The sequence below is a fragment of the Cryptomeria japonica genome, chromosome 4 (assembly GCF_030272615.1).
Source record: "Cryptomeria japonica chromosome 4, Sugi_1.0, whole genome shotgun sequence".
Lineage (NCBI taxonomy): Eukaryota > Viridiplantae > Streptophyta > Pinopsida > Cupressales > Cupressaceae > Cryptomeria > Cryptomeria japonica.
The window spans coordinates 134,071,992-134,088,315 of NC_081408.1; the positions used below are offsets into that span (position 1 = coordinate 134,071,992).

The 16,324-nt window shown below is 33.3% G+C and overlaps 1 protein-coding gene and 1 pseudogene across 1 annotated transcript; both read left to right on the top strand.

Annotated features, from left to right (window-relative positions):
* The first annotated feature begins 1,029 nt into the window (after positions 1 to 1,029).
* On the top strand, positions 1,030 to 7,193 carry LOC131055888 (probable disease resistance protein At4g33300). Its single transcript, XM_057990207.2, has 5 exons — positions 1,030 to 1,277; positions 4,617 to 5,026; positions 5,143 to 5,489; positions 5,573 to 5,784; positions 6,290 to 7,193. The coding sequence occupies exons 1-5, from the start codon at positions 1,049 to 1,051 to the stop codon at positions 7,108 to 7,110; spliced, it is 2,019 nt and encodes a 672-aa protein (XP_057846190.2). The 5' UTR covers positions 1,030 to 1,048; the 3' UTR covers positions 7,111 to 7,193.
* Positions 7,194 to 8,279: 1,086 nt separating this feature from the next.
* Positions 8,280 to 8,985, top strand: LOC131055895 (agamous-like MADS-box protein AGL29; annotated as a pseudogene).
* Positions 8,986 to 16,324: the final 7,339 nt, after the last annotated feature.

Consider the following 16,324-nt stretch of genomic DNA (forward strand, 5'->3'; position numbering starts at 1 on the left):
TAATATCAAAATTTGTAGAGCATAATCATTACAAATATGAATATTCTATATTTCATTTCATTTACTTTATTATATTTCAAATCTATTTTAAATACATGCTTGAAAACTCAATTTATATACCATATCAATTATGCTTATGCAAATGAATATGCCATTTCCAAGCATTGATATTATTGTTCATTATAAGATTATGTGATGGGCTTTGATGGATATACTGATTTTCTACTCTATATTGCCAAAGAGAAAATGTGTCAAATGTATTTAGGAAATCTTATAGAATCCTTGGAAGGAAAGAGCATTTGAATATAATTATAAGATACATTTATTATAGATTTTGAGATATGCAATCCTCTTAAATATATGTCAGAAAATAATACATGAGATAGACCAAAAGAAAACTACATTGCAAGAAACATATTTAGAAACTCTTAGAATCCATGAAGGAAGGAGTATTTGAATCTAATTATAAGACATATCTTATAGATTTAGAGATATATAATCATATTAAATGTTGACTCGTTCTTTAACATCTTTGTAATAATTAAAAAAAATTATCTTTGTAATAAATTACAATCCACATCTTTAACATTGACTTAAAAATCATTGAGTAATAATTAAAAAAATTATCTTTGTAATAAATTTAAAATTATCTACAAACCGCCTGAAAACTTAGCTTCCAAAGGAAGCAGCTGGAAACTTGGTCAGCAAGTAACCCACCAACTTAGAAGACGTGTTTTATTAATACCGCCACGGTTTCTTAAATCAATAAATAGCTTTGGAAAGACAAGAAATCTTTGTAATAAATTACAATCCACATCTTTAACATTGACTTAAAAATCATTGAGTAATAATTAAAAAAATTATTTTTGTAATAAATTTAAAATTATCTACAAACCGCCTGAAAACTTAGCTTCCAAAGGAAGCAGCTGGAAACTTGGTCAGCAAGTAACCCGCCAACTTAGAAGACGTGTTTTATTAATACCGCCACGGTTTCTTAAATCAATAAATAGCTTTGGAAAGACAAGAAATCATTTAGCACTTTCAAAAAATGGGTTCAGATTTTCTTGACAGTTCTGAAATGGCGGATGATTTCATGCGCTCTCGTGATGATAATGTTTCTGAAAAGCCGCAGTTTTATGTGGGGTTGGAGAAACGTCTTGCAGATTTGAAGGAGCTTTTGTTCCACAGCAAGGTGTCGGTCGTCGGTGTACATTGTATGGGAGGTGGTGGGAAGACTACTCTCGCATTGGCTCTCTGCAATGATCTACAGGTTAAAGGTATGTATGTATGTCCCCTCTAAATTCTTTTCATGATTGTCTGAATGTTCTAAGCCCTTATTTTAAAAACCATTCTATTTTAAATCTATGGTTTTTCTTTTCGCATGTAAAGATTTGAGGTATGTATATGAAAAGAGATACGTAGAACATAGCAAATTGTGTTCTTATGGTATTGTATGTGATGCAGGTGAGGCTCTGTATCGTAATCAAACTTTTGCTTTTGTTCACCGTTCTGAGATTATACAGAGATTCCTTTTATTTCTGGCATGCTAGCTATGTTCTGCAGAAAGATAAGACGGTACATAATTTAACATGAACGGAAAGCAAACAGGGGAGAAGTTATTAGCAAGGAAAATACAGAAGACACTTTTCTGTCGGCAAAGAAATATCATTCTCCCTCTTTCTTCCCAATCAAAGCAAATCCATTCCTAAAATCAATCATCGGTCATTAAAAAGTATATATATATAAAACTAACTAACTGGTTAAAAGCAACTTGTTGTAGCTAAACAGTCACGAGGTCTATTTTTCCTTCTGCATATTATGCATATTACTGGAGGGTGTGTCATACCACTATTTTTCAGGCAAATTAAAAAGTTTGTCTAATGTACTACAGATTATAGCGACATAGTTAATCTGGCTCTAAAATGACTGACTAAACTTCGTGTTATACATACAGTCAAAAAATGAAAAACACAGCTAGTTCTGAATGAGCATAACTGAGATCTGTAATTTTCAACTTACCCTTGTGTTATGTGGAAATCGTGACGTTTTTGAAGCTAGATTAGCTACTAACAAATTATATGCACATAAATCTACTTTTATAATGAAAACAAAAACAGAAGAAGTGATTGTCCTTCCTTGTGGTACACTCTTTTACACTTGCAATAATTCTAGACAATAAGTTATAGAAAACATATTTTCCCTTAATTATTCTTATTTCCAATTGAGCATAAAAATGATATTCTTCTATATTTTAATCAATTAGAGAACTTTCAAACATCCATTAGCTATTCCTTCTTTGAGATGTTCTCTATTTCAATTAAATTCATCAAATATGGGGCTCTCAAAGATCTTCATATTTACTACTTATTCATCTCTAATACGGGCACTTACACAATTGCAACATCTTGGACAACCTTCAGTGAGAGGCTGGATTCTTCTTTATTGTAATCTTATATATTTTATCTTCCATGATAATCATTAATAGTTCACATTCTTTAGGATAACACAATATCTTCCTCCCATTCATATATCTCCTCCCTCTCAAATTATTTGCAAAGCGCGTTCAAAAGTTTTCCATCCACAAGTAATTATGTCAAATCTTGAAGAGATTCAATTTTTCTTTGTTGTAGTAATCCCATTCTTTGGCATTTTTAGACTCTATGGTTTTCCTCTCTAAAAATAACTCTTGCTAACAAGGTGAGTATTTGTTCTCACCAATTATTTTCACATTCTCACATTTCTTAAATCTCTTTGTTTTAATTTTAATATTGTTTGCTTTCAATTATTGCTTGCCTCACACTAATCCACCATCCACCATAACTCCTATACTCAAATTTCATTTTTTGTAGCTTCCTTTGTTTGCCTTTTGTTGACTTCTATGTCTTCTTTTGTCTTGTTTCTTCTTCTAGCTTTGTTATCCTCTTATTTGTGTTATGACATAACTACATCTATGCATCCAAAACCATACTCATAACTTTCCTATGAGTTATTCAGAACTCTTCTATATAAAAACTAATGCGATCTCACAAACTTTCTAATTTAGACATATTTAGATGCTTTAATAACAAAATGATCCAAAAGAACATCTCTCTGTCTAGATTAATATTAGAAAAGAATACCCTAGTCTTACAACACATAATCAAATTGTAAGCTAAAAGACAAATAAAAATCAATTTGAAACGGGAAAACACTCTAAACAAATGTAGCCAGTAGAACCCAATGCCTTATTTTCTCAAAATTCAAAATATTACATAAATATTTCCCCTCTCCAACCAATTGAATCAAACTTTTATTTATGAAAAATGTATTTTTTTTATTTTTTATTTTTTAAAATAATGTTTGGTAAACTTTTTAACGTGACCAGCGACGTTGGCATGACACACCCTCCGGCTCCACGTGAAACGCTTTTGACTCGGAGCTATGAACCGGTGAGGCCACAATCAGGGGACCTCATCCCTGCACTTCACTTGTTCAAACCCGCGAGCACAACGACCCAGCGAAGACACAAGGCCTGCAAGCACAATGGCCCAACAGGGGTTTGAACCTTGGTAGTTGCTTCACCAATGAAGTGTTTTAACCGCGACACTACATTTCCGAAGACAAAAATGTATTTTTATTTCAAAATAATGTAAAAATTCATTTTTTTTAACACCTAGATAATTCATTAGGAAATTTAAAATAAAGATAGCAATATGGAAGAAGTTGTTAACAAGGAAACATAAACATATAACAAAATTTTAATGTGGAAGGAAAATATTTAAGACATTTTTCTATTATCAAATGCTACTTTCTTTCTAATATAAACCAATGCATTGCGGGAAACAATCTAAAGGTATTGATGAGTAAAAATTCATATTTTGATTCTCAATCTAAAAATAACATGTAGATAATAATTATCAATAATTACACATAATTGATATTATTATAAAAATTAATTTACCGTAATTTCTACCACTACACACATTACATTAGTTCTATAAGCTAATCTCTTTTTATAAAGTCAATATGATTGGCATATGTTCTTTGCTTCAATATGTTAAAAGTACAATTGCCGTTGCACCAAAAGATTGATCTATTAATGCCCATTACACTCATTACACTAAGCCATGTCACAAACCCAAACGTTGTGTTGCATAACACAAAGAGACCAAGGGTAAACAACTTGCAACACAAGAAACATCCAATTCAAAAATTTTGTTCAATCTTTCTCAATTTACCTTGTATAAGCAATGTCACTTCTTGCTTAATTGTCATCAACTCCTTTATGTCAAGTAGATATTGGTCTTCTTGTATTTTGATATCCTTGAAAGTCTCTAATTATAAAAAAAAATATGTATTCTTAAACATCAAATAATTTAAATGTTGAAGTTAATTTTTTGTCATTTAATGGAAGGCAATTTATTTTTATTATTTTATGTATTGATGAGATGTCAAACCACAATTGATTGTTTGTAAATTTAAAATTTAAATATATATATTTAAATTTATTAATTATTAATTTAGAATCTGTATTATATTGAGGTCTCTATTCGACATGCTCTAGGTTAAAAGGACATCTTTTTCATTCATGCCAAGGTAATTAATCTAAAACACACTTGTTTTTTAATGGATTCCAGATTATTCTCACAACAATGTGATTTTTGTCAGAGTTTCACAATCTCCAGACCTAAATGGGATATTAGATACTATTTGGGAGAAGATAACTGGAAGCAAAAGACCAGAGATTAAGGATGTGGAAGATGCACACATAGAACTACAGCAATTCATTTTGAATCAATCCAAACCAATTCTAATTATTTTGGATGATGTTTGGTCTAAAGAAATTTTGGAAAAGTTATTATTTGAAGGTTCAGGATGCAAGACCGTCATAACTACCAGAAATAAGTCCACCATACCCACAAACCCCTCTACACAACTCTATCAACTACCATTGTTGGGCCCAAAGGATGCTCTCTCACTTTTCTCCTTCTGGGCTACTGGACAGACATCAATTTCAAGTTATACAGATGCAAATATAATGCAGGAGGTATGGATTTTGTAAATAATTGTTGTTTTATGAGTATAAGATAAAACCAGTTAATTATTCATTATTTAGATTTGTTATCCTTTAAGGACTACTTGTAAATTTTCTATGAATTGTAGGTGGAAACAAAATGCGGTGGTCTGCCACTTGCTCTAAAGTTGTTGGGAAGTTCTTTGCAAGGGGAATCTCAAGATGCCTGGAAGAACAAGCTTTCTAATGGAGAATACATGTCAGATTATCACAAAGAGGAGTTATTCAGATCATTGCAAACCAGTATTGACTCCTTAGATGATGTAACCAAGGAGTGCCTTTTAGACTTAGAAATATTTCCAAAGGACAGAAAAATATGTGTTGATGCACTATTGGACATATGGGTTTATGTTCGAAAGCTACAGAAGCATGATGCTTTTGCCCTCTTATCAGAACTTGCAAACAAAAAACTGTTAAATTTTACCAGCAAATCAAGGTAATTGCCTTTCCTTTTTAGTATAATGCATTTCTTGTTCTTATACTTTTCAACACTAAGCTGACATGCTCTCATTTCAACAGGGGAAGCACAACAATCTCATATAAAAATGCCTCGGAGTTGTACATTTCTCAACATAATGTAGTGCGAGATTTGGTATCGTATTTGGCAAACAAAGACAACGCAGTCCACAGCAAGAGGTTGGTCATAACAAGGAGAGAGAGTGGTTTGCTAAGTGAAGAGGAGTTGATTAATGATAGTGTTTTGGCCACTCAAATTCTCTCTGTTCTCACAGGTGAGTTATTCAAAACTTACACATACATTTTGGCTTTTTTCTTTGAAATACTAACCATTATTTTTAGTGTTCACCTTTGATGTCAAATTGTAGAGTAGAATTGAATTCAAACATGATGCTCTGCATATTATTACTGAGTTTATATCACTAAGTAAACTCAACACCTTATTATAGAGATTTGATATTCCAATCATTTGTTCAGTGCTTAAACTCAACAGCCTATGTAAACTATTCAAGATATCTAGATTTTTTTGGATGCTTTAATCTCCCACTCCCTGATAAGTATTAATATGCCTAACTATATATTTAAATCCTCGTACTTTTTCATGGTGTAACATTAATCGCACTTCTTGATTGCACCATAACTCCAAGTACTCTTTTCCCCTTTCACATGCCCATTCCTGGATTCAACTTCAATTTTAAAGAGAATATAACCATTATAAGTAGTAGTCATAGTTAATGCAAAGTGTTTTAACTGGGTTTATTTTCTGATTTATACATGCAGAACCTATGGAGGAAAGTCACTGGCCTGATATAGAATTTCCCGAGACAGAGGCTCTGTTGTTAGCCTTTACTTCGAGAGAATACTTTCTTCCCTCGTTTCTGAAATCCATGAAAAAACTAAAAGTTTTGATGGTATTCAGTTGCTGTACAAAGAAGGCAACAGTGAAAGGTCTAGATGTTTTATCATCACTCCCTCAACTCAAAAGCGTCCGTTTGGAGAGGTTGGTTTCACCTCTTGTTGAGAAACAGAACATTGAGAAAATACAGAGCTTAGAGAAGATATCTTTGAGCTTATGTGAAGGATTTAGAAATATATCCACATTCGACACAACCAAGATACAATATTTTAACCTGGACCACAGCAGCGATTTGGAAGAGTTGCCTGTTGAAATCTGCAATATGCCCTCTGCTCTGTCATGGTCTATTACCAACTGCCATCTGCTTCAGAGTTTACCATATGGTTTTGGAAATATGAATCACCTAATCATATTAAGGCTATCGGCATTACCAGGCCTGAAGGAGCTTCCAGTATCAATTGGAAAACTTGAAGAGTTGGAATATCTGGACATTTCAGTATGTGAGCGCTTGAAAGAACTTCCAAAGGAAATAGGGCAACTCAAGAAATTAAGGAAGTTTGATATGAGTGAATGTTCTCGATTGAAAAGGTTACCCACAGCTGTTTGTGAACTGAGCTCCTTAAAGCTTGTTGTGTGTGATGAGAAGATTGGAAAGCAGTGGATGAGGGCCAAGAACATTTCTATACCGGAGCTTAGAGTTGAAATTGTGGAAGCGCGCTTTAGTTTGGATTGGCTTGATGATTAACTTATTTTCTTACAACCTTGACATCTTTGTGTAGTAGCAATTTGCAGTTTCTAAATTAAATTGTGGAAGTAAATCTTATTTTATCAGCATTTAAGAACATATTATATGATTCATCATTTCCTTCTATCATTTATCATCTTGATGATGTATCAGTGTCTTATTCTGGTATAAATTTTAAATACGTTTTTGATATTCACTATCGTAACCAATATAAGGTCCTCTATATTTTCATATTATGGTTGTGACATTATATGTTCAATGCAGTAAACGTTCTTTATGGTTTGCACGTTCATTATGATCAAATTAGAGTAATTATTTCCCTGTACATAGTAGTTTAAACTGGGCTCGTTTTCTGTGAATGTGGAATAGATATAATCCAAATGCAAACAAGTTTAATCAATTTCCAGTAGTGTCTGTATGTATAAATTTTGTACAATTCATAATTAGAAATTATCTTCTTGTGTTTGCCAACTAAAATGGCAGTTTTCAGGAACACTAACATTTCCACTAATTTTGGGTTTAAAAAAATTGCACGTTTCTTTGATTGAATATAGAGCTAAAGCAATAGCAAACAAAAATCTGAAGTGTGTAATTCATTGCAGAATTAAAGATTAATCGATAGATAATAGTTTGCCACTCTCAATTTATTTAAAATTATAACAGTTCTGCTAGAGTGATTTCTCAAAATGCCCTTTAATAAGCTTTTTTACTATTCTAGGTCGCAAATATTTTAGTTGTAAGAACTAGAAATAAGATCCAGCACTAAAATCTGATTGTTGCCATTTTAAGTTTTTTTTTCTTGTTTTTTCTTTTTATCACATTTTCATATAAAGGACATGCATGCTTAATGGTTTTTACTGTTATTTCATAGAGCTTACAATAAATGTAGGTTTTTGATTTCTGAGGTTCAAAATATTTCGACATCGAAGGTAAGGATTTGAATCTCTAATAATTCATTAGAAGCTTGAGACTATGTTTGTATACTTAAAAAAGTTTTATTGACAGATGTGATTATTTAAAACAATAAAATTTCTGCTAGACTCATGTTTCTTTATATCTAGAATAATAGGTTAGTGTGAATGAAAGATCTTATATCCATCTATTATATATAGTTATTTTGATATTATATTTAAACTCTTGTTGGTATCTATATTTAGGACTGTGCAGGAATGGGTAGGATAAAATTTCCAATGAAATAGAGAACCCAAATTATAGGAAGGTATGGTTTTATGAGAGGAGGATGGATTTGCTTAAGAAGGCCAGTGAAATATCCATATTGTGTGAGGCACAAATTGCAATCTTATTCTTTTCTCCAACGGGGAAGGCCTTCACATTTAGGAGTCGCCTTCACATTTAGGAGTCCTAACATGGATTTTATGGTTGACAAACATCACAACATTCTAGTTCATGTAAATGATAAGAAAGTTGAAAAATCTCGAAGATTAGAACAAGAATACAACTTCCTACTGGGGGATCTCGATGGAGAAAAGAAACACAACAAGAAGCTCAAAAGGCTAGAAAGGAATAAATAGGCACTTTCATGGTGGAGAAGAGACATTGAATGTTTACAATTGCACCATTAGTGACTCCCTAAATGAATTCAAGGGAAGGATCATTTAGGTTTTACAAGAGTTGGATTTGACGAAATTTAGCAATAAGGCCATACATGAAATATAGGTTATAGAAATGTCTCAAGGACAATCTTATCAACCAACTATGTGGTGTGAGCAACTAGATTTTAGTACTCGGTCAATAATGGGCTCATGTTCCAATGATGAAGGCATGCCCTCTCATTTGCTTATGCCACATGAGGGTTGTCTTCCTTTGTCTCTTGAGATGTTTGAGTTGCAAAGGGTGTTCGTGCAGGCCTCCTAACAAGCAACACTTATTGTCTGATGATAATGAAGGAGATTTCTAGATCTATATGCACTCAAAAGAATTTTCATTTCTTATAATAATTTAATGGGTTCTTGTTCAATATTAATGATAAGATTCTCCTAGGTTAACACAATTTACTAAATTTTGTAACATTTAAATAGTTTGGCATTCCTATGTCTATAGAATAAGGATGTAGACTTGTTTTTCTATTGTTTTTTTAAATTTTTTTAATATGTAATAAAGTATATTCCTATCACATGTAATCAAATTGTAAATTGTATTTATGACGATCAAGTGCAATTAGTTTTTTATGTAGTGAAATCATCAACTTGGAAAGACGATAAATGAAGTATAGTCCATTTCTCATGGATTGAATTTTTTATATCCTACCTTGAAATCGGGAATGTATGAGCATAAAGAATAAGAGAAAGCAATGCATATAAATTAGAGTCCTTTCCTAAGTAGCCTAAGTATTGTATCGTCGATTAGCAACCATCTTGATTTATAATTAAAAATGTTAATTTTTTATGATTGTAGATGTGTAAAACTTGCCTAGTTAAGTAATTGAATTTTTATTAGTAATTAGTGATTAGTTGCTTTGCTAAACTAGTGGTTCATGTGTCCTCTCTATCAAGTGCTACAATCCACACTAACCCTCCACTTTCCATTTACAATATATATTATACTCTACAAAATATTTTTCAAAGACAGATGGAAGAATAAAATAATTTGTTTTTTTAAGCATTTTCTAAATTAGCTACACAAAGAAAACATTTAAAAAATATAAAAGTGCCTTGATTATATGCTTAGCAAAGTAGTTTGTTTCTTATTTTATCATTGCTCAAAATCTTATCAATAAAGAGAAGATGCAAAGCCCTACATTGATGACAATGGCTAGGATTGTTTCATCTTTTACACAAATATGGAACATAATTTGCACTTTATTTTATTCTTAAAATAAAATATTATCACGTGTGATAAATTGAAAGCTAACAATAAGACCCAAACATAGTTCTAATGTAATTTTTAAGAGATATTGTTCATAGAAAAATTTCTCAAAGGACACAATGTCTATTTTCAATGCTAGTGCAATTGACAAAATATATTTCTCAGAAAGGACCTTATGATATGTTTGTAATCCTAGGGAAACTTAATAAAATTCACTCTTTGTAAGACTTCGCATAATAGAAGCATGGCCTTCAAAATGAAGACCCCAAAAATTTATTAGGAAAGAGAAGATGTAGATCCCAATCTCATGACAATTGATCAAGTATCCAACCATAATTTGCTCCACAAATGGGTAAACTAACCTCTAATGCAAATATTAGGACACCTAAAAGTATGTGAATCTCTACAATCTTTAAGAAAATCAGAGATGCATATGAAACAATTGATGCATTGCAACATAGTTCCTGCTAAATGTTGACATAATGGTTTTGACAAACACGGTATTAGTTTTGATAATCCGGATATGGAGTCAAAGTAGCTAACAAGGTGGTCATTAGATATATGTTGTTTCCAGTCATTCTTTTGACATTTAGATGATATATATTTTTGTAATGGATTAAATCTTTATATTTCCTAAGCTATGTTTATAAAGTTTTGGAAAACTATGTTGTAAAGGTAGAAACATATTAAGAAAACATTCTAGAAAAATATATAAGGGGAAAGGAAGGATGTAATACAAGGGGACTATTCATTTACTTCCCTATATGACAGTTTTATAGTTTTTCTTTATGAATGGAGATTAAATGTAAGTGTTGACACATTGATATGAAATTAAACTCTTATTATCCAACTAACTAATACATTTACAATTTCCACATACATTGTTGTCTAGAAGACAATTTAAGATGTAAAAGGGGATGACCTCAAATGGTGAATGAAAGGAGCTGTTTAGATGAAGCATGTGTTCAAATCTGTAAACTCACATTTGACATTTCATATCCCAATGCACAAGGCTAGGTATAAGACCTATCCGAATTTGACCAAGACACTTTCCTCTTTTGTGACATCTTAGCAAGTGGAAACCCATAAAGAGATTTTTCTAGAATTAGGAAAAATATTTCAAGTATGCAAATTAGCACAATATTAATTCCATAAGGTTGAATAAGCACAAGTGAATATTGTGAGATGGAATAGGAGAGAAAATTATTTGTGCAAAACGATACCAAGCAAAGTAGTAATAAGTGTGCAATGGTGGACTATGAGAGCCTAGGCCATGAGCATGAAAAGTAAGGATCTAAGAAAGGGAAGTAAAATTTTGAGCTTTGTGGACCAATTTAGGGAGAGTGACACTCAAAATATAGCAACTAATGGTAGCACCTATGTTACCATAAATGTTTAAGAAATGGATGGATATATATAAATTTATAGTTATTATAAAATGTATCCCAAATAAATAAATATCATGTAAGATAAATTATGTGAAATACAAAACATAATTAAAATAAAAATAAAAATAATGTTATATTGTTAAATAGTTTAAGATACATTTAAATTTCAAAACTAAATAAAATTATCATAATTGTCTCCAATTTGTTTACATATAGTTTTAAAACAAATTTTAAATTAATTTATTAAACATATAAAGTATAATTATTGTAGCATCATAAATTATAACCTTATATAATTACACCACTTTTCATGCCCTTGTTTTAACATGTCCCGTCCTAACTTTCTGCCAGGCCCATTTTGACCTTTTCACTTAAAATTGATGTCATTTTTTACAAGAATATTTGAACCTATGCCTTGGGTTGTGCATTCTCATCTCTGACTTGTTGGCCTATTTTTGGTGGATCAAGGCACTCAAGACATCTTGGTCTAGGACACAAATGCTTGAGGCATCCTAATTCTTAAGCAAGACTTATTTTGGGTAGGTTAGTGCACTTCCCCTTCCTAGTGATTTCAGATCTTGATGTCTTAATTTGACCATTGGAGGTCACCATAATTAGTAAATGACCTTGGGAATGAGCTTTATAATATCATTTTTTTAATTCATTTTCATAACTTCATCTCCATCCATCATTCATGTATCCACATCAAACGACATCAAACATCTTCAAGCATTCAAGGTATCATTTCATCCCACCATTTTCTTCAATCATTTCAATATCATGGAGAAGAAAATCTACATCAATATTTGTGCAATCATATGTGCTTGATTAGATCATTCATGTTCATGTCATGTCAAGCCATGTTATTGCATCAATACTTGTGATTACATTCAAAGAGAATTGCATCATCATCCATTATCAATTGCAACAAATCTAAGGTTTATCATTCAACAATTACTTCAATAATTTCATTTCATAGTTTAATTCTATTCAAGGGTTAATTCCAAACCTAGGGTTTGACTTAGGTAAACCCCTACCAAAAACACTATTTCCCCTCCTTCTATGTGTAGGCGATAGATATAGAAGCTACAAGTGAAGATTTTGGTAGAGAAAATGATGACAATTAGATCCAAATTTTGTACGAGTGAATAGTGAAGGACTGGGCTGCCCAAAGAATTCCAATGCCACAAATTTTTGACAAACTTTTGAGAACAAATTCTGAGCAACATTTTGATTATAAAAGTTAATTGTCTATCTACATGTGATAGCTAGAGAACTAGGACACTCAAAGAATCCTAGTCTTATACTTTTGGGCCAATCTTCCTGACACAGGTGCCCCTCTATTTCTTTTTCTCAGATTTAACTCCATGTAGGCATACTCCATACGTATCTCACTATTTATGTCATTTTACATTAATTTTGCATCACTTACCCTAGATATAGCCTTGAAATTACATCCTTTCAATTACATTTTCAACTCAATCAAAAGGGATAGAGTTAAATATACTTTCAACCCTCTTCCTAATAAAATTGACATTGAGTCTATTGATTTCACTCTCCTTTTAATGTAATGTGTGTGAAATAGGTTATTTACATAGCTAATCCAATGAGCTCCTATTTCCATACCTTACTGTAGACACCTAAAATTGTCCAGTCTAATTAAATAAATATCTTTATTTATTTAATTATTTTAGCCTAATTCTTCTATTAATTAAATAAATCTTTATTTATTTAATTAATTTATTTATTCTCTTCTAGCCTTATTTCTAATTTAAATAAATGCGTTTATTTATTTAAAATGCCCTTTTCCTAAATTAAATAAATGTCTTATTTATTTAATTGATCCCACTTCCTCTATTAATTAAATAAATCTTTATTTATTTAATTAATTCATTAGCCTTTTCTACCTATGACACATGTCATTCATCTCTTAATTCCTACAATACCTACCCTCTAATTATTTTATTATTTCCTCTACCTACCCTCTAATCATATCTGACCATTTATCTTTTACACCTCCTAATCTTATCCCTTCATTTCTTATAGTGTCTTCTATATAAGGAGATGCTTCCTTCATTATCAAATCCCTGACTACTCTACGCTTTCGAACTTTCATATGCGATCAAGCCTACTTGCAACCACACTTCGGTTCTTTGTTGAGCTCTTGTGCACACATAAAATGTGAGAGCAAATATATCAAGAAAGATCAACGGAGATAGGAAGAATGGAGATTCAAACCCTATTAGACATGTGATGGTATAATCTTTGTGATTTCATTTGATTTACATTGTCTTAGATAATCTTCATATGTTATGGTGGATCTTTGTTGTTGTTAGTGTAAAGCAGAAAATCGAACCCTAGGTGTTCCCCCCACCCCAAAGAGAGAGAAAGGAGGTCACTAGGATTGACGGTTTTCACTTAGGAGAGACTTTACATTCAAAAGAGTGGTTGAAACTCACAAGATCCAATCCCACACAATGCAAGATTGAATTCTAAATGAGTTTCAAGGGTTGAGACAGCAAGGATACCCTCTTTTGTAAAGAATGTAGATAGAAGGATTGAACTAGGAGTGTATGTAAAAGTAGGAAAGATTCGCTTGTAGACGGAGATAGAGACACAGGATGGAGCTACGGACCTGGAATTAGCAGTAAAATGTCAAGATGATGTTGTCCTGCAAGTTTGAGCGAAATTTGACAGGACGATGGTGCCCAGAGTGCACACGATCCTCCGAAAAATCCCCGAAACGAAGGGGGATCTGTTTGTCTCTGCACAAGGATTCCAAATCTTCAATTACAGCCGCGTACTTGCAACCTACACACAGAAAAGAGAGGACGATTGGGGGGTTAGGGATTAGGGGTTTGCCTTTAGGTCAAACCTCGGTTTTGGAATTAACCAAGAAATGAGAATGCTGTAAATGTAAATGTTTGTAATGTAACCAAGTACTGATACCTTGTTGTAAGAATGTTTGTATTCTTACATGCGAAGGTGTAATGATGTTGTGTGTTGTATGTTGTGTGTTGTAGGTGATCTCCTCTTCAATGGTTGAATCCTTGTCTTGAATGCAACACCTAGCCTTGAATGGAGACCTAGAATGCTCAATTGCTTGAAGGAATGCTTGAATGTTTGAATGTTTGCTTATCGCTTCTTGTACGCATATGTTTTTTCTTCCCCTTTTTCGTGAGGGGAAATGTAGTTTATATACTTGTCAATTAGGGTTAGAAGATTGATTTTTCTGACCTTAGGCCGACCTAGGAACATTATTTTCCAAATTGCAAACTTGAAGACCCAATGCCCAACAAGAGACCGGGCCCAAAATAGGGCCAGGGAACAGGGCGCTGGGTGCCATGGTCCTGAGGGACTAGGCCGCTAGGCACCATGGTCCTGAAGGACCAGGGTGCTGGGCGCCATGGTCCCACCTCTCGGGACAGTAGGGTGCAAGGAGGATCAGGCCAAGGTGCAGAAAGATGCAGTTTTTGATGTCGTAAACAGGTTTCGGGGTCTCCATTATGGTTCAACATTGCGCCGCCATCGTGAAGACCCAAACACAGTCGAAATTGCAAGTGTCACAATTTTACAACGCTACATTTAGCCCCCACTTTAGTGGGAGTATAAGCGTATGCCCATACTTCCGGTAAAGTACAAGGAAACAACATTGAAAGACTTTCACCACGTCAAGGAGGCAAGATACACCAAGCCCCCAGTGGACTAAGGATCTTACGACTTCGATTGACAAAGTAAAAGGGACTATCACGAGGGAGAACCATGACTGTTAGTAGTAAGGTTCCCTCACTATGAGTCATGCAAGAAAAACACCAAAAATTTTCAAGGCAAAGCTAAGTTCGCCAAGAAATTTTTAAGAATCTTGAAGAGATATGATGGAGTGTATGCCCCCTACGTTAAAGCGATCGCACATGCCTCGTCAGGGGTGATTGCTTTAAGGTAGTGATACACATAAGAAATGAGAAGGGAAAGGAGCACATTATCACAAAGATTTAGCCCCCAAGTGTGAGATAAACCCAAGGATAATAGACACGAAACACAAATCACGAGGTGACTTCGCTTTCCTTGGGGTCAATATGTTGTATGATAATTCATGTATATCATATGTATGTATGCATAATTGTTCTTCATTCCCCAATCAAGGAAGGTCACCTAGAAGAAGGGAACACATGTTTCTTTTGAGTCAAAATGAGAGAGACCAAAAGAGATCTCAATGCTTTGCATCATCCTCAAGTAGACAACAAAATAGAAGAATGAGAATAACACATAGAAGAAGTAACAAAAGATATCAAGAGAGGAGGAGAGAGTCTGCTGTGCTAATGAACTAGTCTAGCACGTCATCCACCCCCTCGATCTTGCTAATCAGTATTTCGGGAAGGCAGGAAACACGCTAGAGGAGGAAAATCCAACACAGCAGATGGAGCTATCACAAGATCCAAACAAGGGCTGTGTTCATGTTCCAAGCCACGTTGTTCTTGTCTAGGAGCTAAGATAAGTGCTTTAGAAAATTCGTTAGATAAATGGTTATCAACATCAACATATTCATATTCACTATCAGAAGCAAGAGAAGTAACATTTTCATCATGAATAACATTTTCATCTATATCATCATCAAGATTTATAAAAGTAGGATCTTTAACTCGCACAGGATCAAAACCATCATGCATCTTATGCTTAGGAGATTTTGGCTCAATTTTTGGCTGAGGAGAAAATGGAATAATACTAGTTGAAGGTGTTTTTGGGGATTGCAAAGTTTGAAAAGCAACTGCACGAGCTCTAAGATGATGCTTTCGTCAGCGTTCACGTGCAAAACGATTTCGTCTAGTCTTAGTAGGAAGTTGAGAAGATTGAGGAGGAGGAATGTTCTCATCCTTATCACTTGGGTGTTTAGGTTGTGGTCTCTTAGGTTGGATAATAGGAGAAGAGGAAGGTCTCTTCTCTCTATAAGAGGAAGGAGGAGGAACTACTCCATATAGAGGAGAAATATCTGGTTTAGGAAG